Genomic DNA, 25,880 nt, shown 5'->3' on the forward strand with positions numbered 1-25,880 from the left:
TGAAGGGATCACACAGGTAGACAGAAAGGTAAACAACGCATACAGGATACTTGTCTTCATTAGCTAGAACTTGGAATATAGAAGCAGGGATGTCTTGTTACAATTTTACAAAACATTGATTAGGCTATTGAAAGTGAGATCCAAATCCTGGTGCACAGTTCTGGTTCCCACATTATCTGAAGGACATGATTGCACTGGCGAGGATACAGAGGAGATTCACCAGGATGTTGCCTGGCATGTAAAGTCTCACTTCGGAGGAGAGACTGGGTTTGTTTACCGTGGAGCAGAGGAGGATTCGAGAGTGAATGTTTGAGGTATGCAACATTAAGAGAGGCATAGGTAGAGTGGATTGTGAGAATCTTTTACTCATCATGGATGTGTCTAACAACAGAGGCCACAAGATTAAGGTGAGGAGTAAGTGGTTTAGAAGGATTTGAGAAAAATAAATTTATCCAGAGGATGGTGGAAATATGGAACACATTGCCTTAGAAAGTGATAGAGGCTGGTACTCTCAACATTTAAGGAGTATCTGAATGAGTACTTACAATGGCAGGGCACAAGATCCAGGTGAGGGAAATGGGATTAATCTGGTTTGGTATTTATTGGTCAGCATAGACAGAGTGAGCATTTTAATTTTGTTCCCTTCCAGGGGGTAAAGGCGGACCTTATATAGACTGCTGCTGCACACCGTCCACCTCTTCTCCCTCATCCACCGTCCGGACACGCCTTGGCGTGCCCATTTGCCACCGGGCAGTGGGGATCCCCAGTGGAGGGCTCTCTACGTGGGAGTCCTCCCCCTTTCTCTCGGGGATCTGGGGTGGAGGGTGCTGCACGCAGCAGTCCCCTGCAACCGCAGGTTGCGGTGGTTCACGGACTCCCAGCCCAACTGCTTGTTCTGTGGCGCTGTGGAGTCCGTGGACCACGTGTATATTGGGTGTGGGCGTTTGCACTCCCTTTCTGATTTTCTTAAAAACCTCCTCCTCTGCTTTTGGTTGCACTTCAGTCCCACGCTCCTGATCTTCGGGCACCCGGTACGGAGGAAGGAGGGCAGGTCTGAAGACCTCCTCGTGGGTCTGCTCCTGGGCCTGGCCAAACTGGCCATCAACAGGTCCAGGCAGCGGGCCGTGGAGGGGGTCGTTAGGGCCGACTGCTTGCCCCTCTTCCGCGGTTACGTTAGGGCCCGGGTGTCCTTGGAGAAGGAGCACGCGGTGTCCACCAACACCCTGGAGTTGTTCAGGGAGAGGTGGGCGCCGCAGGGAGTGGAGTGCATCATTTCTCCCTCCAACTCTATTTTGATTTAGTCCCTACCCTCCCCTTCACTGGTTTGATCACACAGCACTGCCCTTTGATGTGAAGGGCAGTGTTTGTCACTGGCCACCCGGGTGTTTTCCTATCTTCCTGGTGGTGGAAATTGAATAAAGATTGGTGCACTTTGTGTCTCCCACTGTGTCTCACACCTGCACACACACCACGGGTGCTGGGGAAAAAAATAAGCACTACCGCACTTAGGTGGTAGTGTGGGGGTTAAATTATATAAAAAAAGAAAAACAGGGGAGTGAAAGAACAGGTGTGTAAAAAAAATAAAAAAAAATTAAAAAAAAGAACAGGAGTTCACACAGCATTGCCCTTTGATGAGAAGGGCACTGCTTGTCACTGGAAAAAAAATAGACAGAGTGAGCTGAAGGGCCTGTTTCTATGACAATAAATAAGAACGAATCTAACCATCTCCCTTGATATTCAATGGCATTACCATCGCTGAATACCCCACTATCCATAAGCTGGTGGTCACCATTGACAACTGAACTGAATGCCCACATAAATAGTAACTTAGAATTCTGTAGCGAGTAACTTACATCTGGACCATCTAAAGCCTGTCCACCATCTGCAAGGCACAAGTCAGGAGTGTGATGGAAAACTCCCCACTTGCCTGGATGGGGCAGCTCCAACAACACTCAAGAAGCTTGACACCCTCCAGGACAAAACAACTGTATGATTATCACCAGATCCACAAACATTCACTTCCTCCAGCCACCGATGCTCAGTAGCAGCAGTGTGTACCATCTACAAGATGCAGTGCAGAACTTTACCAAAATTCCCCAGTCAGCACCTTTCAAACCCACGACCACTTCCATCTAGAAGAACAAGGGCAGCAGATACAATAGGAATACTACCTGCTGCATGTTCCCCTCCAAGCCATGCACCATCTTGACTTGAAACCATATCACCATGTCTTCTCTGTTGCTCAGTCAGAATCCTGGAATTCCCTCACTTCTTGACAGTATTGAGAGAGCCCCTACAGCCCAAGGACTACAGCAGTTCAAGAACATTCAAAGAAAGGAGAGTATAATTGATATTTCTTTATAGCTTGAGTTTGTACTTAATACCATTAAGATTGAATTGTAACTTTCTTTCCTTTGTCATTATCCCCTCACAGTTTGCTTTTGTTCTCTGAAGAATTAAGAGTATCTACAATTTAAGGTCAGATGCAATCAGACCAACCCCTTTATCCCTATATCTTACTGAATAAATAGAGGTAGGTATGGGTCTAAATGCTGTACAATGCCACACCCACTTTCAACTATTTTAAGCACTGTCCCTCACTTCTACTCTCCGAATTTCTCATTTCTAACTTACTCCCTCTAATTCCATGCTCTGTAGTCATACACAGCAAGCACCTTTTGAAGGTACGCTGTGCCTGACTGAAAGGTGGTTATTCTCACAGCAGAAGTGTTGTGGGACAAAGCTGTCCCAGGCTTCTGCATGCACTTTGCATAGCATTTGGTACGCTTTCCTTTATTGGACAGAGTATTGAGTACAGGAGTTTCCCTGGGGTGGGGGAGTCCAAAACTAGAGGGCATAGGTTTAGGGTGAGAGTGGAAAGGTATAAAAGAGACATGAGGGGCAACGTTTTCACGCAGAGGGTAGTACGTGTATGGAATGAGCTGCCAGAGAAAATGGTAGAGCCGAAAATGTGCTGCTGGAAAAGCGCAGCAGGTCAGGCAGCATCCAAGGAACAGGAGAATCGACGTTTCGGGCATAAGCCCTTCTTTGGGCTTATGCCCGAAACGTCGATTCTCCTGCTCCTTGGATGCTGCTTGACCTGCTGCGCTTTTCCAGCAGCACATTTTCGGCTCTGATCTCCATCATCTGCAGTCCTCACTTTCTCCTAGAGGAAATGGTGGAGGCTGGTACAATTGCAACATTTAAGAGGCATCTGAATGCGTATATGAATAGGAAGGGTTTGGAGGGATATGGGCTGAGTGTTGGCAGGAGGGACTATATTATGATGGGATATCTGGTCAGCATGGACAAGTTGGACTGAAGGCTCTATTTCCGTGCTGTACATCTCTATGACTCTATAGCCCCTTCTGATGTCTACCTCTGTATCGTCACAAACAGAACCTAACTTCTCAGTTTTATTCTGGCAGCAGTCATTACTGAAGAGCATCTGTCTACTGTGCCTCTGAGTCAAATTTCCGGCAAACATGCTTCCAAAAGCTTTCATTTGTAAAGAGCATTCTGAACAAGGGTCACTGGACCCAAAACGCTAACTCTGCTTTCTCTGCACAGATACTGCCAGATCTGATGAGCTTCAGTTAGAATTTCTGTTCTTTTTCCTTATTAGGTGTATCTTTGGTTTTGTTTTAATTGAGCTTTCATTTGGAGTAGGATCTTACTGTCACAGTTCACCAGGGTGGCTCGCTGATTAAATTCCAATCCTACACTTGGGCAAATCCACAGGGAGAACTGCATTTTGTCTCTCAGACTGAATACCCCCGTGCAGCAAAAACTATCAAAAACCAGGTCCTCGCGCTTAAAGCAGATTTCAGGAAGGAGGAGGTGGAACGGAGCAACCAAGCCGCTTACTTCTAAACCCCAACAATGAGCAATGCTGCGGGAGCTCCGCTAGTGGGGTCCAGGAGTAATGAGAGGGAGCCGGCTCCCCTCACGCCCTGGCTGGCCCAGTACCTGTACGCCAAGCTCATGCACTCCAGCAGGCGGCTGAGGCTGGGCTCACTGCTCCGAGGGTGCGGACACTCTGCCTGAGGACTTTGCTGCTCCAGGTCGCTGCATGTGCTGTCGCCGTGAGGTCTCGACACCATGAAGTGGCCGCTGTGTATCACCTGCGGGCGGCTACAGGACAGAGAGTCCCCGCTCCGGGCCACACCGACCACCGGAGCCCGGGCTTCGCACTGTCCTCCCCAAACAACCGGCCGTTCCTGATCCGCACACATCGCACTGCGGCCCAAGGGCAGCAACTTGCTCTGTCCGCGTCTCGACATTAACCTAATGAGTCCACTGCCTGTCTCTATTGGACAATATTAACATAATGAGATAACTGTCCATTCCTCATACTATATACAAATGTAAAACATAGGAAATAGGAGCCCCTCAAATCAGCCAAACCATTCCATATATGTCTAATATTCGGGGGCATGCATTTAAGGTGAGAGGGGAAAAGTTCAAAGGAGATGTGAGGGACAAATGTTTTATAGGAGAGTGGTAGGAGTCCGGAATATGCTGCCAGGGCTGTTGGTAGAGGCAGATACTGTAGGGGTGTTTAAGGAACTGGTTTAGTTTAATTTGGCATCATGTTTGGCACCACATGATGGACTGAAGGGCCGTTCCTGTGATGTATTGTTCTATTGTCTATCATTCTACTCAGCACCCTGTTTGTGGTTTCTTCCCTTTTCTTTTGATCCATTTAGCCTTAAGAATAATATTAACTTCTTGAAACATTCAATGGTTTAATCACACTTTCTGTGGGAGTGAATTCCATTGTCTCATCACTGGCTGGGTGAAGAGGTTTCTCTTCATCTCAGTCCAAAATAGCCTACCCCATATCCTTAGACTGTGAAACCTAGTTCTGAGCATCCCAGTTAAGAGGAACATTTGTCCTACAACTTTCTTGTTGTGTTAGAATTTTATTAGTTGCAAGAGATTTGCCTTTCTTCTTCAAAACTGCAAGGAATACAGTTTTAACTGATTCTGTCTCTTTTCCTCTGTCAGTCCTGCCATCCCATCTGCCATCTGGGTAAACCTTCATTGCACTCCCCCCATAGCCGGAATATCCTTCCTCAGATAAGGAGGCCAAAACTATATCCACTACTCAAGGTGTGGTCTCACCAAGCCTCTGTACAATTGCAGCAAGCCATTCCTGCCCACGTAATCCAATCCTCGAGCTCAAAGGGTCAGCATACCATTTGCTTTTTTGTCACCTACTGCATACATGCTTAGTTTCAGCAACTGGCATGCAGGGACAACCATGTTTCATTACACCTGCCCCTTTTTCCAATCTGTCACCATTCATATAATAACCTGCCTGGCATATCCGACATTCCGAGAGCTGGATCAGTGAGAGTGAACAACTCTTCAATGAACAAAACAAAAACCTGCCTCCCTGTTTTTGTTCCCAAAATGGATAAGCCACATTCGCCACACTGGGTAAATGTATGGCAGATAAAGTACAATCACTCAATTTGTCCAAATCACACTGAGCCATCTCTGCATTCTCCTCACAGCTCATCCTTCCAACTGGCTTTGTGTCATCTGCAAATGTGGAGATATTACCTTTAGTTTCCTCATCTAGTTATAGTCATTCACAGTTATTATCATGTATCATTATCATGAAAGAGGTAGTGTCAGCCAAGCTAATGGAGCTAAGAGTAGACAAGTCCTCTGGCCCTGATGGAATGCATCCCAGGGTGCTAAAGAGATAGAGAGAGAAATAGCAAATGCACTTGTGGTAATTTTACAAAATTCACTCGACTCTGGGGAAGTTCCAGCTGATTGGAAAGCAGCAAATGTGACACCACTGCTTAAAAAGGAAAGTAGACAAAAGATGTGGAATTATAGACCGGTTAGCTTAACCTCTGTACTGGAGAAGATACTTGAGTCTATTATCAAGGAAGAAATAGCAAGGCATCTAGTTAGAAATCGGGCAAACGCAGGATGGGTTCATGAAGGGCAGGTCATACTTAACTAATCTTTTGGAATTCTATGAAAGCATTATGAACACGGTGGATATTGGGGACCCAGTAGATGTGACTAATTAGATTAGATTACTTACAGTGTGGAAACAGGCTCTTCGGCCCAACAAGTCCACACCGACCCGCCGAAGCACAACCCACCCATACCCCTACATTTACCCCTTACCTAACACTACAGGCAATTTAGCATGGCCAATTCACCTGACCTGCACATTTTTCGTCTGTGGGAGGAAACCGGAGCACCCGGAGGAAACTCACGCAGACACGGGGAGAATGTGCAAACTCCACACAGTCAGTCGTCTGAGGCGAGAATTGAACCCAGGTCTCTGGTGCTGTGAGGCAGCAGTGCTAACCACTGTGCCACCGTGCTGCCCGTGATGTATCTAGATTTCCAAAAGGCATTCAATAAGGTGTTGCACAAAAGGCTGCACATAAGATAAAGATGCATGGTGTTACGGGCAATGTATTAGTGTGGATAGAGGATCGGTTAACCAACAGGAAGCAAAGAGTGGGGATAAATGAGTGCTATTCTGGTTGACAATCACTGATGTGCCTCAGGGATCCGTGTTGGGACTGCAATTATTCACAATTTACAGAGATGATTTGGAATTGGGGACCACGTGTAGTGTGTCAAATTCTGTGGATGGCACTTGTGTGAGAAGTCAGGCAAAGTGTGCAGAGAACTGTGAAACTTTGCAAAGGAACATAGATAGTGTAAGTGAGTGGGCAAAGGCATGGCAGATGGAGTACAATGTCATTCATTTTGGTAGGAATAATTGTAAAAAGAACTACTACTTGAATGGTAAGAAATTGCAGCATGCTGCTACGCAGAGGGACCTGGGTGTCCTTGTGTAGGCATCACAGAGGGTTGGTCTATAGGTACAACAGGTATTTAAGGCAACTGGAATTTTGTCCTTCATTGCTAAAGGGATTGAATTTAAAGGCAGAGAGGTTATGTTGCAGCTGTACAGGGTGCTAGTGAGGCCATACCTGGAGAATTGTGTGTAGTTTTGGTCTGCAAACTTGAGAAAGGATGTACTGGCACTGGAGGTCCACTGGGTTGATTCGGGAATTGAGGGGGTTGGCTTATGAGGAGAGAACGAGTAGACTGGGATTATATTCATTGGAATTCAGAAGAATGAGGCGGGAACCTTACAGAAACATATAAAATTATGAAGGGAATAGATAAGATAGAAGTAGAAAGTCTCCACTGGCAGGTGAAACTAGGACAAGACGACATAGCCTCAAAATTAGGAGGAGACTTCGATCTGAACCGACAAGGAACTTCTTCACCCAGAGGGTTGTAAATCTACAGAATTCTCAGCCTAATGAAGTGGTTGAGGCTTCCTCAATAAATGTTTTTAAAGCTAAGTTGGATAACTTTTTGAACAGTAAAGGAATTAAGGGTTACGGAATAGAATTGTATAAGACTATAGGAGACATGGCCAGAGAGGAATCAACAGCAACCAGTCCCCTTCGTCAAAGAGTCCATAGAAGGATGCATCTTTTTAAAGTGAAACACAGGAAGTATACAAGGGATTTGAAAGAATCATTTTCACCCAGACCCCAGTGTTGGAATCTGGATTACAACGAACTAGAGAGTCATTAAGACACAAAACCTTTCAAAAGGTTGTGGATGCGCATTTGAAATGTCATAAAACTTTCAAGGCTACAGACCAAGTAGTGGAAGGTGGGACCAGTGTTGATATAGATTTTTGTTGGTATAGACTTGATGGGCTGAAAGGCCTATTTCGATCCTGTATGATTCCACAAAAATGGCTATGCTGATGTCATGAATAGTTGTCCATGTTCATTGGCTGGAAGGATCAAAATGGATGATTGATGCAGTGTTGGCTAGCAGTCTCCAAAATCAAGGTATATCAAAAAGCGCTCACTGTCACAGGGCAGTCCTTGTCAGACTGTTGATCCACATCAACATAATGAGGCCACTACTTCTCACTAATATCACAAGCTTAGTGTTTATTACAATTAGACAATATTAATATCAATGGTCCACTGCTTGCAGCAATTGGTTCACATTGACACTGAGAACAGTCACGTAGGAAGGCCTTTGTCTAAATTAACATATTGAGACCAAAGTGTACTGGACTTAGACTATGTTGACACACCTGCAGAAAGTGCATTTCCAATGCTACACTTTTCGACTCTGTGTTAACACTCTGAGAAAATGCTTTTCCACGCCACACTTTTCGACTCTATGCCAGATGGCAAGTGGAGGGCAAGTTGTTGGAGGGAATCCCGAGGGACAAGGGTGTACATGTATTTGGAAAGGCAAGGCTTTGTGCATGGGAAATCATGTCTCACAAACCTGATTGAGTTTTTTGAAGAAGTAACAAAGAGGACTGATGAGGGCAGAGCGATAGATGTGATCTATATGGATTTCAGTAAGGCATTCAACAAGGTTCCCCATGGGAGACTGATTAGCAAGATTATATCTCACGGAATAAAGGGAGAACTAGCTATTTGGGTACAGAACTGGCTCAAAAGTAGAAGACAGAGGGTGGTGGTGGAGGATTGTTCTTCAGACTGGAGGCCTGTGACCAGTGGAGTGCCACAAGGATCGGTGCTGGGCCCTCTACTTTTTGTAATTTACATAAATGATTTGGATGCGAGCATAAGAGTTACAGTTAGTAAGTTTGCAGATGACACCAAAATTGGAGGTGTAGTGGACAGCAAAGAAGGTTACCTCAGATTACAACAGGAACTTGACCAGATGGGCCAATGGGTTGAGAAGTGGCAGATGGAGCTTAATTTAGATAAATGCAAGGTGCTGAATTTTGGGAAAGCAAATCTTAGCAGGACTTACACACTTAATGGTAAGGTCCTAGGGAGTGTTGCTGAACAAAGAGACCTTGGAGTGCAGGTTCATAGCTCCTTGAAAGTGGAGTCGCAGGTAGATAGGATAGTGAAGAAGACGTTTGGTATGCTTTCCTTTATTGGTCAGAGTATTGAGTACAGGAGTTGCGGCTGTACAGGACATTAGTTAGGCCACTTTGGAATATTGTGTGCAATTCTGGTCTCCTTCTTATCAGAAAGATGTTGTGAAACTTGAAAGGATTCAGAAAAGATTTACAAGGATGTTGCCAGGGTTGGAGGATTTGAGCTATAGGGAGAGGCTGAACAGGCTGGGGCTGTTTTCCCTGGAGCGTCGGAGGCTGAGGGGTGACCTTATGGAGGTTTACAAAATTATGAGGGCATGGATAGGGTAAATCGGCAAAGTCTCTTCTCTGGGGTCAGACAGTCCAGAACTAGAGGGCATAGGTTTACAGTGAGAGGGGAAAGATATAAAAGAGACCTACGAGGCAACTTTTTCACTCAGTGTGGTACATGTATGGAATAAGTTGCCAGAAGAAGTGCTGGAGGCTGGTACAATTGCAACATTTAAGAGGCATTTGGATGGGTATATGAATAGGCAAGGTTTGGAGGTATATGGGCCGGGTGCTGGCAGGTGTGACTAGATTGAGTTGGGATATCTGGTCGGCATGGATGGTTTGGACAGAAGGGTCTGTTTCTATGCTTTACATCTCTATGACTCTATGTTGACACTCTAGCAGAAAGTGTTTTTCCTGCGCCACACTTTGACTCTGTGTTAACGCTCTCGGAGAAATTGCTTTTCCAGTGGGGAATTCTGTATATGCTTCAGGAAAAATGAAGCTTGCAAGTGCTTCTCCAAAAACCATATAATAACTGTGTTTAAAATATGATTTAACATTTGTATCAAAATTCATAAAATGTTACATTTCATCTGCAGTCTTCGAATAGACAAAGACACTTCAAGGTATAAACAGAATGACTAACTTGGGTTTCTGCTCTATTTGTACCTGCAGTCGAGTCTATCACCCAACCTGGAATAATGGTGAAACATGCTAATGACTCACCAGCTGTAAACAGCCTGAACCTCAGATCGTTGTACTTGCTTTGAATAGTTGGAAACCTGAGGCCAGCTAGCAGAGGCTGACGTTGTGAAAATGGGACTCTTTTAAAAAAAAAAAGCTAGTTTTGGGAACCTGATCAAAAAGCTTGGGAATGGTGGGAACAGCGGAACTGATAGCACAGTACATCATTCGGAATATGCAGATCTCAGCAACTGTCAGTGCACCAGAAACTAACAGACGTAAAAAACTGGAGTATACCAAATAAAAGACTGGAGTCATAAATCAAGAATTTGAATCTGGAAGTGTTAACAGACAAGAAATCATGGGGAAACTCGCACTTTGACAGCCAAGTGAGCTCCAATAGGCATTTTGAAACCTTTACCATTCTAACATCTTGCCAGCACTAACCCTTGAAGATTGAGAATATTTTTGAAAAAACAACACTGAAGTGAAGCATTGTTGAAGTTCTTGTTTTGCATTCATTAGGACAAATGGAAGAATGCCAAATTTCTTCCTGTCAAACCAATGGATATGACAGAAGTAGAAGGGTGCTGGTTGATTGGCAAAGCAACTGATTGGCTAAGATTGTTGACATTGTGAAAGCAGCAGAGAACAAAGGCTCCTGAAGTTCATGATTAACTAAAAAAATGCACACGTTCTGAACATACTATTTTTGACTGTGGGAAATTTAGCACTGCAGATAAATGGACGCCCCTGCAGCAAGAGCAGATGAGCCACAGACTCAAAGATAATATCTTTTCCAACAGTATACAGCAAGTTCAGAAAATATTGCAATTACAATTCATTCTGTAGACTAGAAAAAGAGCCCAGTTAAAGTTCATTCTCATCGTCTTATTCTCAATGACCTAATCACTGACCCATTTTGGCACATGAATGTTACCCAAGAACAGGACAGAGTTTGAATGCCATTTCCCACACAGGATGAGGAGGTGCCAGTGTTGGACTGGGGTGGACAAAGTTAAAAATCATGCAACACCACGTTATAGTCCGACAGGTTTCGAAGTACTAACTTTCAGAGCACTGCTCCTTCATGAGGATTAGTTACTTGACGAAGGACCAGTACTTTGAAATAAACCTGTTGGACTATAACCCTGTGTGTGATTTTTAACATTTTCCATACAGATTATATAGTCATTTATGAAGTGATAATCCCTGGAATGATACAGTAGAAAAGAAAATCAAAGCCTTTTGGAGAATAACTGCAGTAAAATAAAAACTAACTTAAACACTGGTACTGCAATGATGTTTCAGTTTAGACAGACCACTTACAATTCAATTTGAAAATTTCTTTATTATAAACTTAATTAAAGATCCTACAAATCATACCAGAAAGATATGGACGAGAAACTAGCAATCAAACTGATATTCTGTGAGGCTATTTAAAAAACAATAGCACTTGGGTTTCTGCCATCACACTCTGCACTCCAAAGATGCCACATCCCAAGAGAATTTCTTTGGTCAGTATGTTCTAAGCCCAACTGGTCAGGAAGCATTGATGGAACTGATGCTGGGGAATGAAGTGGGCCAGGTGGACCATGTGTTCACAGAGAGCATTTGAGTTAGAATGATGACTGATTAGATTAGCAATGGAAGAGTGGAAAGCAAGCTGTGGTGGAACAAGATGGGACAGACAAAGGAACTGAGAGTCAGGAGTTAAGTGACAAGGGAGATGGAGACTATTTTGAAACAAAACAAAGAGTGTAAGATGCATCTCAGGTGAACTCTTCAAGTGGGAACTATGTCACATACAATATAGTGAGGGAGAATGCAGAATTCGGAAAAACGATAATCTAACACTCGATTCCATCCATAGGAGGTATTGGAAGATTGAGAAAAGGCAAATCTGACAGTTTATTCATGAAGGAGCTGAAAATGTGTTGCTGGAAAAGCGCAGCAGGTCAGGCAGCATCCAGGGAACAGGAGAATCGACGTTTCGGGCATAAGCCCTTCTTCAGGAATTCCTGAAGAAGGGCTTATGCCCGAAACGTCGATTCTCCTGTTCCCTAGATGCTGCCTGACCTGCTGCGCTTTTCCAGCAACACATTTTCAGCTCTGATCTCCAGCATCTGCTTACCTCACTTTCTCCTATTCATGAAGGAACCTTGCTCAAAAATTAAAAGCTGGTCAGTCTATTATAAGTGGTGGGTAGGCTTTAAGAAATAATAATCAGGTGGAAAAAAAAGGCACTTTTTTTGGTTCATTGACAAACTGTGGGTGTCACTGACCAGGTCACATTTATTGCCCATCCTATTTGCTCAGATAGCAATTAAGGCTCATATTTAAATAATCTAACTGACAAAACTCCACATAAAAAGAATGGTCAACAAAATTTAGGCTCACATGAATGGAAAGAATACTGACTTGGCCTGGAAAAGAAATGGCTTTAAGACAGAAATTAATGAATTGCAGCAAATTACTTATTTTTATACACTGCTAAAGAATCCTCAAAGGAAATGTGATCAGAGCGTGTGAATTTTATATTCAGTTTGAACATGAGACTCTGGGTCTGAATCTACTGTTTTAAACTTAAATGAAAGCAATTACAAAGGTATGAACATAAAAGTGGCTAAACTACAAACACACGCACGCCCCTAACTGCACTGTGCAGACAAAGCATGCCCCAAGCAAACTACATGGACAGATCCTCATGCACTTCTGAATTTCCCAGAGATCTCTCAGTTTAAGGAAATGATAAAAAAAGATGACTTATTAAATTATTTCCAGCTGTGTAAAAACAATATTAAAACCTAATTTCATGACTCCACCATTGACTGACAACAAAAACACGCGATAGTAGAAAATAAGAGAGTTAATACGGTTGGTCAGTCCATTTCTTCTCCTGGTGCTGTATCAGAAAAGGCCAATAATACATTATATTTTGTTGATTCATATATGAACTACTCTGCAAGTAATATAAAAAGACTGATATTTTAGTGCAAAATCATGTGGTTATTTGTCTACTGAAAACCAACGATGCACCCATCTACAAAAGACAAACTGGGAGCTGTCATTATTTCCGATGCATTAGCTGTTTACACCTTTTAACTTTCTGCCAAAATATTCTGGGGCTGCCTCATAAAGCCATTCAGGATCTACTACACACAAGTCCCGTATGTAGCATTTGGATGTGTGCAATAATTCATTGTACAAAATATAGGAAGGTTTGCAATTGAAGAGGACTGAGGAGGGGTGGATAGCTACAGGCTGCCGGGTGTCCAGGGTTGCATATGTCCCATCCAGCTGCAGTTCTGCAGCATTCAGAAACAGAGCGTGAGCCAAGCACTGACGGATATTGCTGGTGTTTGAACGAGAAGACTCCAAACGAATTCCAAACTAAAAGAAAAGCAAATTCAAATCATATTATCACAATGTATTTTTAATAAGGATTCTGAGTCAGCAAAATATCGCTAATTTGTAGAGTAATACCATGATAGAAAAGCTAGGGGCATTCTGAGCCAAGTTTGGCGAAAGGACTGAGCCATTTCATGGCACTGGGCCTGCGTTGCAACAAGAAAATTAACCAAGTTACGTGGGCCTGCCCATCATACAATGGGCACTGTTGATTGTCTAAATATCAACTAAAGTAGGCTGGTAAGTATTTTCCTTAAACAGCCCATCAAAAAGTAGCACAACAGCCAACTGCTTGCAATCTAAGATATCTAAAATTCTTAGGGTGGCTCGAGCAAAGTTGGATAAAATCATAGGATCCCAATAGTGCAGAAAGAGACCAATTAGCCCATCACGTCTGGACTGACCCTCTGAAAAGCTTTCTACCCAAACCCAAATCCACCCCCCATCTATCCTTGCAAACCCACATTTACTTTGGCTCATCCACCTTGCCTCCATATTCTTGGAGGCCAAAAGGAGATTTAACATGGCCAATCTACATAACTTGCACATCTTTGGACAAGCTTTTAAATAAACCAGCTTTTGTATCGTTTCTTTATTAACATGGTGACAATGTCATGAATTACACATACTAGACAGAAACCAGCCAATTGGCCAGATCACCAGAATTCCTGTCCTACTGGCATTGTGGGTCAACCCACAGCAAGTGGACTGCAGCGATTCAAGCACCACCACCTTCTCAAGGGCAAATAGGGATGGGTTGTCAATGCTGGCCAACCAGCAAAGCCAAAGTCCCACACAAAAAAAAGATCCTTACTGGTGTTTACACTTCACACAGGTCTCCTTTCACCTTGCTTCAGTCCCATCTAACAACATCTAACATTAAATGATAAAAATAAAGGGGGAGGGTATTTAAAATGTTGGCAGTCCCACAGCAGAGACACTATCCCCTGGCTTGGACCAGGTGCTTCTGGCTGCTGAGGAAAGGAAACGGTCAAGGCTCTGAACACAACTTTTTAGGTAAAAACAATGACTGCAGATGCTGGAAACCAGATTCTGGATTAGTGGTGCTGGAAGAGCACAGCAGTTCAGGCAGCAACGTAGGAGCAGTAAAATCGATGTTTCAGGCAAAAGCCCTTCATCAGGAATAAAGGCAGAGAGCCTGAAGAGTGGAGAGATAAGCTAGAGGAGGGCTGGGGGTAGGGAGAAAAAAAGCATAAAGTACAATAGGTGAGTGGGGGAGGGGGATGAAGGTGATAGGTCGGAGGCAGGTGGGGGGGGAGAGAGAAGGGGGGGGGGGGGGGTTTTAGCCCTTGTTAGAATCAGGTTGTTAACCATAAAATGAGAATTACAAATATTACACCCAAAAAAGAGGAATGTGAAACACCCAGCAACTACAAGCCATCCGATTGAAAGTCAATGGCGGAGATGTTTTTTAAAAACAATAATCTGAGACACAACAAAGAAAATGTTTGGATAAATAAATGAATTCTTACATTTGTTAAGACAAATGGCACTTGATTAATTTGATCAGGTGCCTTGAGGAGAGTAGTGCAGTAGTAGTACTGATGTGTAAATCCATTTGATAAAGGCAAAGTATCATATCATAAGCCTTTATATTCCGAGCATCTCAAATTTCCTTAACCTCTCCTCCAAGCAGATTAACTGAAGATTTCATAGTAATCTCTTGCAACTTTTATTTCTTTACTCTTTCATGGGATGTTAACATCACTGACAAGATCAGTATTTGTTTCCCATCCCTGATTTCCCTTGAACTGAAGGCAGCTAACATTGCAGTGCATTTGGAGTCACATACTAATTTCCTAAAAGGACACTAACAAACAAAATATAAGTTAGAAAAGGAACCATGGCAGAGCAAGTTCAGCCATGTGGTATCTCAAGAGACGTAGGTAAAATAACTCAATAGAGACCGGTATTCCGTCACGAATCCACCCCTTTATTCACACGTGCAGAGAGTCCTTGACACTGATGCAGCTCCCTCAGAGCCAGCTCTCAGGATAAACCTGTCCTTATCTGTCAGCCCCCAAGGCTCTCTGATTGGGGCTGTTAATCTCGTCCAATCAGTGAACTCTTTCCATGAGGTCCACCTGGCTTACCTCGTTACAATCACTACATGAGGCAAGGCTAGATGACCTCTCCTTTAATGCCAGGAGTATTACAGACAAGACAAATGAGTTAATGACATGGATTGACACATTTGAGAACAAGGAGGCAATATGTGAGTGAAGCTGGAGGACATTGGTAGAGTGTTAACTGAATATTTTACACCTGTCTTTACTCGGGAGAAGGAGGTTGCAAGTATGGAATTCGTGAAGATCGACTGTGAATTTCCTGAGCAGCTTGATAAGTAGTTAGGAGATATTGGAGGGTTTGTATCTTTAGAAGTCTCCAGATCTGGGATGAGTGTAGCTCAGTGTTACGGGAGACAAATGGAGAAAATTACAGGGGTTCTGATCCAAATTTTTAAATGGTCTCTGACCACAAGGAAAGTGACAGAGGATGACAGGACTGCTAATGTGGTTGTACTTTATAAAAAGGGTAGTAAGAGATAGAGGAGAAAGTGAGGACTGCAGATGCTGGAGATCAGAAACAAAAAGTGTGGTGCTGGAAAAGCAAAGCACGTCACGCAGCATCCGAGGAGCAGGAGAGTCAATGTTTCAGGCATAAACCCTTCATCAGGAATGTCATGTAAGAGGAAGACCAGGGAATTACAAACCAGTGAGGGTTACGTCAGTGGTAGGGATATCATTGAAGAAAATAGTGAAGGTGAAAATTAATCCCCATTTAGAGAGTCAAGGTTGATCAGGGATCGAGACAATGACTTTGTCAGAGAGAAGTCATGCCTAACAAATCTGGTGGAATTTTTCAAGGAGTTGCCCAAGTGTATGATGAAAGTAGGGCAGTTGAAGTCGTTTGAATTTCAGTAAGGCTTTTAATAAGGTCCGACATGGGAAAGAAGGTAAAAGCTCATTGGGATCCAGAATAACTTGACAAGCTGTATCTGAAACTGACTTAGTGACAGGAGACAGAGGGAGGTGGTAGAAGGCTGTTTCTGTGGCTAGAACCTGGTGTTGTACCAAAGGGATCAGTGTTGAGTCCCTTACTGTTGATGAAATTCATAAACAATGTAGATGAGAATGTGGAGGTGATGATACGTTAGTTTGTAGATGATGCATAAGATTGTGGGCGGCACGGTGGTAGTGGGCGGCACGGTGGCATGTGGGCGGCACGGTGGCACAGTGGTTAGCACTGCTGCCTCACAGCGCCAGAGACCCGGGTTCAATTCCCGCCTCAGGCGACTGACTGTGTGGAGTTTGCACGTTCTCCCCGTGTCTGCGTAGGTTTCCTCCAGGTGCTCCGGTTTCCTCCCACAATCCAAAAATGTGCGGGTCAGGTGAATTGGCCATGCTAAATTGCCCGTAGTGTTAGGTTAAAGGGGTAAATGTAGGGGTATGGGTGGGTTGCGCTTCGGCGGGTCGGTGTGGACTTGTTGGGCCGAAGGGCCTGTTTCCACACTGTAAGTAATCTAATCTAATCTAATCTAATTGACTGGGCAGAGGATCGTGGAGTGCTTGTCCACAGACTCTGAAGGTGGCAGGACAAATTAATAGAGTAGTTAAAAAGGCAAATGAAACTCTTGCCTTTATCAGTCAAAGCATAAATTATAAGACTTGGGAGGCTTTGTTCGAGCTGTACAGAACTTTGGTGAGGCCACAGTTGGAGCACTGTGTGCCGTTCTGGTCACTGTACTATAGAATGTGATTGCACTGAAGAGAGAAGATTCACCAGGATGTTACCTGGGATGGATTTTTCAACTACGAAGAGAGAATGGATAAACTTGGGGGTTTTTTGGGGCAGAGAGATAGAGGGACGAACAGATAGATTGTATAAGATAAGAGGCATGGGTGGGGTAAAGAAACAGCAGCTGTTCCCCTTAGTTGAAGGGTCAATAGCAAGGGGATACAAGTTTAAAATGAAATGCAGAAGGTTTAGAAGGGATTCAAGCTTTATGTTTTCACCCAGAGGGTAAAAGAATCTAGAATACACTGCCTGGGAAGGTGGTTGAGAGAGAGAACTTCATAGCTTATAAATAGTACTTGGATGAGCACTTGAAGTGTCATAAAATTCAACGCTACGCACCAATTGCAGGGAGTGTAGGTGGTACAGACTTGATGGGCTGAAGGGCGTCTTCCATACTCTGATTCTGATGGGTATTTAGAAAAACTGATAATAGTTGCCATGGTTACCATGACAAAGACTGGCTTTAATTCAATTAATAAAATCTGGAATTCCACCCACTGTCCTCGTAGAGTCCTTTGAGGACTCAAGTCCTCAAAGCATTAGCCTGGGTCAATGGATATAGTTCTATAACTACACAATTTCCTACCAAGTTCTTAATTCTTTGTATCAGCTGAATAAATCTTGGCTGCAATTTCTTCAAACTCTTCACATCATTTGTAAGTGGAGGTGCATGGAACCGAATTCCAGCTGAGGTCTAAAACCATCTGTCATGATATTTCACCAGTCTGTCTTCCTGAAAACTGATATTATCCTCCTCACTATCTGTTAACTGTCAGAGTTTTATACCAACTGAAAACTTTAAAATGATTACCTTTAAATCCAAGTCTAGATCATGAACATATATCAAAAAGTGCAGTGGTCCCACTATTAGTCACGGGGAGGAGCACCTGAATTTTAACCTCGTCCACACCGGCACCTCCTGGTCATGGAGAGAAGGAGGAAGATGGAGGTGTTACAGGATAATGAGAGACATAGATAGAGTAGATAGCCAGAGACCTTTCCCCAGGGCAGAAATGGCTGTCATGAGGGATCATAATTTTAAGGTGATTGGAGGAAGGTAGCGGGAAGATGTCAGAAGTAGGTTCTTTATGCAGAGAGTGGTGGATACATGGAATGCATTGCCAGCGGTGGTAGTAGAGACAGAGACATTAGGGACATTTAAGCGAGTGTTGGACAAGCAGATGGACAGCAGTAAATTGAGGGATGTGTGGTTAGGTTGCTCTTAGATTAAGATAAATGCTCGGCACAATCTCGTGGGCCGAAGGGCCTGTACAGTGCTGTACTGTTCTATGTTCTATATAAACTTGTGTTCAGTCTGAAAAACACTGTTCACCAGCCCTGTCAAGGTTCTTTAGCTCAATCCACTTTGTTGCCTTTAAATTCCATCTGTGTAGGAGTTACTGCCAAACATTTTTGTTTGCACTGGTGGGTTTTGTCACCATCCCGTTCTATTTTATTACAAATTTCACACATTAAAATAACCAAATTACATATCAAAATAGATATATTTAGATTCTTATCCACCAACTCACACTTGGTTAAATTGAAATAAATTTTCCAGTTACACGCCCAGCTTGTAAATTGGTTACAACCTCAACTATGATGGCTCCTGCAGACTACGTACTTTCTCTCTCTGTGGGGAAGAATCACATCAGGCTGCTTCTTGGCCACTGGTCTAAGGAAACTGGAATTGACATCAATTGAGCCATCAGCCAGAAGGAGGTATGTGAACTGGTGAGAAATTCATTTTTACCTTTGCACAAATGTCACGCAGTTGACATCTAACTTCTGTTACCATTGCCATGTTTCGGCCATTCACGAAGTTCTCTCTACACCATTCCTGACAAGGAGGCATTAAACAAAAGTAGGAAGTTATACAACTATATATTACAAACAAAATGTATTAGGCACACAATTGTTACAGTTATCACAGGATTGATAATGCAACCCAGCAACTAGGAATCATATTAAATCCCCCCCTCATCAACTGTTCACCTCCATTTACTTGGTTGTACTGAACCACAATACCCAGAGAACAGTCACCGCGAATCATGTTGAACATTGGTGAACAATGATTGCACATCCCCAATTCTAAGCTTATGATGAAGCAGCTGAAATAGTTGGACCTAGGACATTATCCTGAGGAACTCCTGCAGAGATGCCCTGCTGCTAAGATGACAACTTCCAACAACCACAAACATCCTCCTTTTTGCTAAATATGACTCCAACCCGTGGGGACGTTGCCCTAATTCGCATTTTGCTAAAGCTCCTTGATGTACACTCTACTTAATTCTGCCTTGATGTCAACTGTATTCATTTTCCCCTCACTTCTGGAATTCTTTTATGCATGTTTAGACCAAAGCTATAATCTACTCTGGAGCTCAGAGTTCCTGGAGGAACCCAATCTGAACATCAGTGAGGAGATTCGTGTGGAGTATCACTGAGTAGCTGGGTTGATTATTCTCCTTCATAAGGATTTTCCTCAGCACATTCTAGGGTTGCTGTGCATTAATTATTGGGAGGTGGAGAGTTGCAATTAAAGATTAACTCAATTCTCATTGTATAATCATTGGTGAATTCAAAGGCTATTCCTCTGATTTTATCTAAACTGTCTAGCTCTCTACAAAAACAAACTTCAAGAAATAGGTTTTACCTTATGTCCTCCTACATTCTTAAAAGCCTGATATATGTTCAGTAGGGTCATGTGATCTCCCTCGCTTGAGATGAATCTCTTTCTCACACAGTGAGCTTCTTCCCGTTTAGTGTGTGGATTGTACAGGACACTGTCCACAGAAAGCAATGAAACAATGGTCAAGATCTCTTCAGAACACTGAAACTCTGGAGACAGCAGGACAGCCTGTCAGAGAAAGGAACATATTTACATTTACATCATTCGTTACACATCTATCAGGAACATTACAGTTTCTACACCACTGTTACAGGCCATTTGACCAAATGGGTGTTTATGCTTCACAGAAGTTTCCTCCTGTGTGCCTTAATCTGGTTCCATCAGTATATTGATCTATGTTCTTTTCCCATATGTTCATCTTATTCCCCATGAAATACATCAATGTTATTCACCTGAATTACACCCTATGGAGGTGATTTCACGTTCTATTTACTAGCTAGGTTACTTTCTACTGAATTTCTGATTGCTCCTAATGGTTTCTTTCTTCCCCTCCCCAGAGAAGGGAGATGGAGGTCATCACTTCAGTTCCCTCCCACACAGGTAACAGCTATTTTGCCCCTGCTTCTCAGAAAAGGATGACGAACAACCCTCCCTTGCTGTACTACCTTCAGAGAAAGGTAGTTACGAGAGTTCCGTTTTGTATCACTGACTTTACAGATTCACTTCAGTTATTTTCACTTATTTTGAGTGTTAAAGAACATTTCTTTAAACCTGAGCTGAGGGCATGCAAACCCATACATTAGTCCATGGTGCCTGGGCAAAGGGAGTGACTCTTCCTTGTATTGAGTTGCCACGTTGGTTGGAAGTTGGTTCTTGTTGCAGTGGTTCTGGAATCACATACAGACCAGGCCAAATAAGATTTTGTATCCTAAAGGATATTCATGAATCAGATGACTTTTTTTTTAAACCCAATAATTAATAACAGTTTTATGGTCAGCATCAGCTAACTTTCAATTCTAGATTTCTTTTTATTATTGATTATGGGATGCAGGGATCACTGGCTGGGCCAGCATTTGTTGCCCTTTCCTATTTGCTCTGCAAGTGATGCCTTCATGAACCACTGCAGTCTATGCACTTTAGGTAGATCCTAAGGGAAGGAGTGCCAGGAGTTTGACCCAGTGATACTGAAGGAATAGCAACACACTGTCAATTCAGGATTAAGAGAGTGGCTTGGAAGAGAGCTTGCAGATGGTGGTGTTCCATGTATCTGCTGTCCTTGTCCTTCTATGTAGCAGTCATGAGTTTGGAAAGTGCTACATAAGCTACATAAGTGCTGCACCATCCTTGGTGAATTTTTGTAGCGTATCTTGTGGATGGTGCAGACTGCTGCTACTGAGGGTCAGAGGCTGAAGAGCAAATGTTTGCAATGCGTTGTGAATAAAGTGAGTTGCTTTGCCTTGTATGGTGTTGGAGCTGCATTCACCCACTCAAGTGGGGATTATTCCATGACACTCTTGACTTGGACCAAGTGGATAGACTTTGGGGAATCAGGAGATGGTTTACTTGCTACGGGGTTCCTAGCTCCTGACCTACTCTTTCATGGCTTGTGCAATTTAGTTTTTGATCATTGACAACCCCAGGATGTTGATAGTGAGGGATTCAGTGATGCCATTGAATGTCAATGCAAATGAATACATTTTAAATTCTACCATCTGCCATGTGGGGAATTGAATTGGTAACCCAAAAATGTTCACCTGAGCCTCTGGATTACCACTCCAGTGACATTACCACTCTCTTTAAACAAAGCAACAGTTGTTATCGCTGATGACACTGTGAATAGAGAAGGGAAGGATGAAAAGAAAGACTTGTCAGTCTTTAGGTCTGCAGCAAGGCTATAACATAAGTTCCTATTATGCAGGAGTTGAAGTCAAGTTTATTATGACTACTGTCCGCCAAGCTCCTCTAAGGTAACTCAGGTTCAATCAATAGTTAGGAAGGCAAATGCAATGTTGGCATTTGAGAGGACGTACTTCTGAAGCTCTAGAAAGCTCTGGTCAGACCACATTTGGAGTATTGTGTGCAGTTTTGGGCTTCATAGTTTAGGAAGGATGTACTGGCCCTGGAGTGGGTTCAGAAGAAGTTCATGAGAAAGGTCTCAGGAATGAAAAGCTTAACATTTCTGGAACATTTGAGGACTGTGGGTCTATAGAAGAATGAGGACAGATCTAATTGAAACTTCAAGATTACTGAATTGCCTGGACAGAATGGATGTTGGGAAGATGTTTCCATTGGTAGGAGAGACTAGGTCCCAAGGGCACAGCCTGAGAGTAAAGGGACCTTTTAGATCAGAGATAAGGAGAAACTTCTTCAGCCAGAGAGTTATGAATCTATGAAATTCACTGCCACAGAAAGCTGTGGAAGTCTAGTCAGAGTATATTTAAGACTGGGATAGATAGATTTTTGATTGTCAAAGGGATTGAGGAAAAAAGCAGGAGAATGGGGTTGAGAATCTTAATTCAACACAGAGAAAGGTTTGAACCTAATCATCTGTGTAATCATTCTGTACGATTCAGAATTACATTGCAAAGTATACACAACTTGCCTAAAGGAAGTATGCATGCAATTTATGATCTTTGATTATTTTAGGGAAGATGGAAACCAGGGGAAATTAAACTTACTACAGGTGTGCATGAAGTGATGTATTTAATTTGGGACCCTGATGTGTAGAAGTGCAGAAGTAGCGACTTGGGTTGCTATAAACATTGAAGCTGCCAGGACAAAAGGGTTAAAATAAAATGATAAAAGCACATTACTGCAGATGCTGGAATCTGAAACCAAAAGAGAAAATGCTGGAAAATCTCAGCAGGTCTGGCAGCATCTGTAAGGAGAGAAAAGAGCTGACGTTTTGAGTCTAACTGACCCTTTGTCAAAGTTCAGTTTTGACAAAGGGTCAGTTGATTGAGTAAGTTGTCTTTGCGATGTGGGCATTGCTTGTTATTGTCCATTTCTAATTGCCCTTGAAAAGATGAAGGAAAGCATCAAAACTTCTTGGACTGCTACAATCCATGGGTGTGGGTACACCTGCAATGCTTTTCGGGAGGCTGTTCCAGATGTTTGACCCAGTAACACTTAAGGAACAGCAATATATTTCCAAATGAGAATGGTGAGTTATTTGGAGGTGAACATACATACAGTGGTACATCTTATGCATTGTCCTAGATGGTAGTGGTTGTGGGTTTTCTAGTGCATTCTACCTTGGAAAATCTGGGTTCCAGAGGGAATGCTGCCATTTTCTTGCCCAGTTGTGTCAGAATGATCTGGCTGTCTTTGCACTCGATTGCACCCAGTAGCCCAAGCTGTTCAATAGCTGCCCGCACTGCATCTGTGGATACACAAAATCAGTTTCGGCAGACGTTAAAGAGCTGACACCCACAGAGTACAACAGAATACTGGAGCTGGATGAATGTCAGATCATTCGGGAGGCGGAGGGGGTTGTGAGAGGAGTTGCACGGAGGTAGTTACTCCACAGCCACATAAAGAAGGTTACCGTCGGGCAGGCAGTGCAGGGATCCCCTGTGATGGTTCCCCTCAACAAATAGTTGACTGTTTAGAATCCTGTTGGGGGGTGGGGGGATAACCTACCAGGGGTAAGCAATGGGGCACAGGGTCTCTTGCACAGAGTCTGTCCCCTGTTGCACAGAGGGGAAAGGGAAGAGGAGCAGACCTTTAGTCATTGGGGACAACACAGTTAGGGGTTTTGTGGGAATGAAATAGTCATGATTGGTGTGTTGCCTCTCAGGTGTCAGGGTTCGTTATGTCTCTGATCATGTTTTCGGGATCCTTGAGTGGAAGGGGGAGCAGCCCCAAGTCGTAGTCCACATAAGCACCAATGACATGGGTAGGAAGAAAGGTGGGAATCTAAGGCAGAAATTCAGGGAGCTAGAGTGGAAGCTTAAAGCTAGAACAAACAGAGTTGTTATCTCTGGTTTGTTGCCCATGCCATGTGGTAGTGAAGCCAGGAACAGGGAGAGAGCAGAACTGAACACATGGCTGCAGGGATGGTGCAGGAAGGAGGGTTTTGGATTTTTGGATAATTGGAGCTCTTTCTGGGGAAGGTGGGACCTCTACAAACAGGATGGTCTCCACCTGAACCAGAGGGATACCAATATCCTGGGGGGGGAATTTGCTAATGCTCTTCGTGGGGGTTTAAAGTAATGCAGCAGGGGATGGGAACCTGAATTGTAGTTCCAGTTAACAGGAGGTTGAGGATAGTGAGGTCAGGGATAGGTTTACAAGGTCGTGAGAGGGCACCGGCAATCAAGGGTGTTGGTTTGACACGTGTGCTTCAATGCCAGGAGCATCCAGAATAAGGTGGATGAACCTGCAGCATGCGTTTGTACCTGGGATTTAGATGTTGTGGCCATTTCAGAGACATGGCTATAGGAGGGGCAGGAATGGTTATTGCAGATTCCGGGATTTAGATGTTTCAGTAAGAACAGAGAAGATGGTAAAGGGTGGTGAGGTGTAGAACTGTTAATCAAAGGTAGTATTACACGAGCTGAGAGAACGTTTGAGGACTCATCCACTGAGGTAGTTTGGGCTGAGGTTAGAAACGGGAAAAGGAGAGGTCACTCTGTTGGGAGTTTTCTATAGGCCTCCAAATTTTTCCAGGGATGTAGAGGATAGGATAGCAAAGATGATTCTCGATAGGAGCAAGAGTAACAGAGTAGTTGTTATGGGGGACTTTAACTTCCCCAATATTGACTGGGAATACTATAGTTCAAGTAGTTTAGATGGGTCAGTTTTTGTTCAATGTGTGCAGGAGGGTTTTCTGACACAGTATGTAGACAGTCCAACAAGGGGCAATGCCATATTGGAGTTGGTACTGGGGAATGAATCTGGCCAGGTGTTAGATTTGGAGGTAGATGAGCACTTTGGTGATAGTGACCACAATTCGGTTATGTTTACAATAGCAATGGGCAGAGATAGGTATATACTGCAGGGAAAGAGGTACAACTGGGGGAAAAAGCAATATTTAGGATGCATAGGATGGGGAACAAAACTGCAGGGGATGGATACACTTGAAATGTGGAGCTTATTCAAGGAACAGCTACTATAGGACCTTGATAAGTATATACGTATCAGACAGGGAGGTAGCTGTCGAGAGAGGGAGCCGTGGTTTACTGAAGAAGTTGAAGGTCTTGTCAAGAGGAAGAAGGCGGCTTATGTAAGGATGAGGTGTGAAGGCTCAAGTTATGGCTTGAGAACATAGAACATAGAACATAGAAGAATACAGCGCAGTACAGGCCCTTTGGCCCTCGATGTTGCGCCGATCCAAGCCCATCTAACCTATACTAACCCACTATCCTCCATATACCTATCCAATGCCCGCTTAAATGCCCATAAAGAGGGAGAGTCCACCACTGCTACTGGCAGGGCATTCCATGAACTTACGACTCGCTGAGTGAAGAACCTACCCAAGTTATAAGTTAGCCAGTAAAGATTGAACGGGAGGGCTAAGAAGAACCAGGAGGGGATATGAGAGGTTGTTGGCGGATAGGATCAAGGAAAACCCTAAAGCCTTCTATCAGAAATAAAAGAATGACTGGAGTAAGATTAGGGCCAATCAAAGATAATAGTAGGAAGTTATGTGTGAAATCTGACAACATAGGGGAAGCGCTTAATAAATACTTTTTGTCAAGTATTCACATTGGAAAAGGGCAATGTTAGTGAGAATACGGAGATACAAGCTACACGGTTAGATGGGATTGAGATTGACAAAGAGGAGGTTTTAGCAATTTTGGAAGATCTGAAAATAAATAAGAACCCTGGGCCAGATGGGATTTATCCACAGATTCTCTGGGAAGCCAGGGAGGAGATTGCAGAACCTTTGGCAGGTGTAGTGCCAGAAGACTGGAGGATAGCAAATGTTGTTTCCTTGTTTAAGAAGGGGAGTCAGGACGACCCTGGTAATTATAGGCCAGTAAGCCTTACTTCGGCTGTGGGTAAGTTGTTGAAAAAGGTTATAAGAGATAGGATTTATAATCATCTGGAAAGAAACACATCAGCTCAACCACAATTGTTTAAAAAAGTGGGCGGCATTGTGGCTCAGTGGTTAGCACTGCTGCCTCACAGCGCCAGGGACCCGGGTTCGATTTCAGCCTCAGGCGACTG

General features: G+C 43.5%; 2 protein-coding genes across 2 annotated transcripts in view; both read right to left on the reverse strand.

Moving 5' to 3' along the window:
* Positions 1-4,283, reverse strand: part of mlxipl (MLX interacting protein like) — a 240,718-nt gene extending 236,435 nt beyond the window's left edge. The window contains exon 1 of the mRNA XM_087977196.1: positions 3,970-4,283. Coding sequence (XP_087833322.1) covers positions 3,970-4,283 — 314 coding nt within the window. The remainder of the gene's footprint in view (positions 1-3,969) is intronic.
* A 7,643-nt stretch (positions 4,284-11,926) lies between these two features.
* Positions 11,927-25,880, reverse strand: part of dhx33 (DEAH (Asp-Glu-Ala-His) box polypeptide 33) — a 98,631-nt gene continuing 84,677 nt past the window's right edge. The window contains exons 9-12 of the mRNA XM_043718879.2: positions 22,961-23,088; positions 19,731-19,934; positions 18,831-18,917; positions 11,927-13,240 (exon numbers count right to left, since the gene is read on the reverse strand). Of these exons, the coding sequence (XP_043574814.2) occupies positions 12,932-13,240; positions 18,831-18,917; positions 19,731-19,934; positions 22,961-23,088 (728 nt within the window). The 3' untranslated portion in view covers positions 11,927-12,931. The remainder of the gene's footprint in view (positions 13,241-18,830; positions 18,918-19,730; positions 19,935-22,960; positions 23,089-25,880) is intronic.

This window comes from Chiloscyllium plagiosum, unplaced genomic scaffold (genome assembly GCF_037043375.1).
Source record: "Chiloscyllium plagiosum isolate Xiang-an unplaced genomic scaffold, Cpla_swu_hap1 HiC_scaffold_31, whole genome shotgun sequence".
NCBI lineage: Eukaryota > Metazoa > Chordata > Chondrichthyes > Orectolobiformes > Hemiscylliidae > Chiloscyllium > Chiloscyllium plagiosum.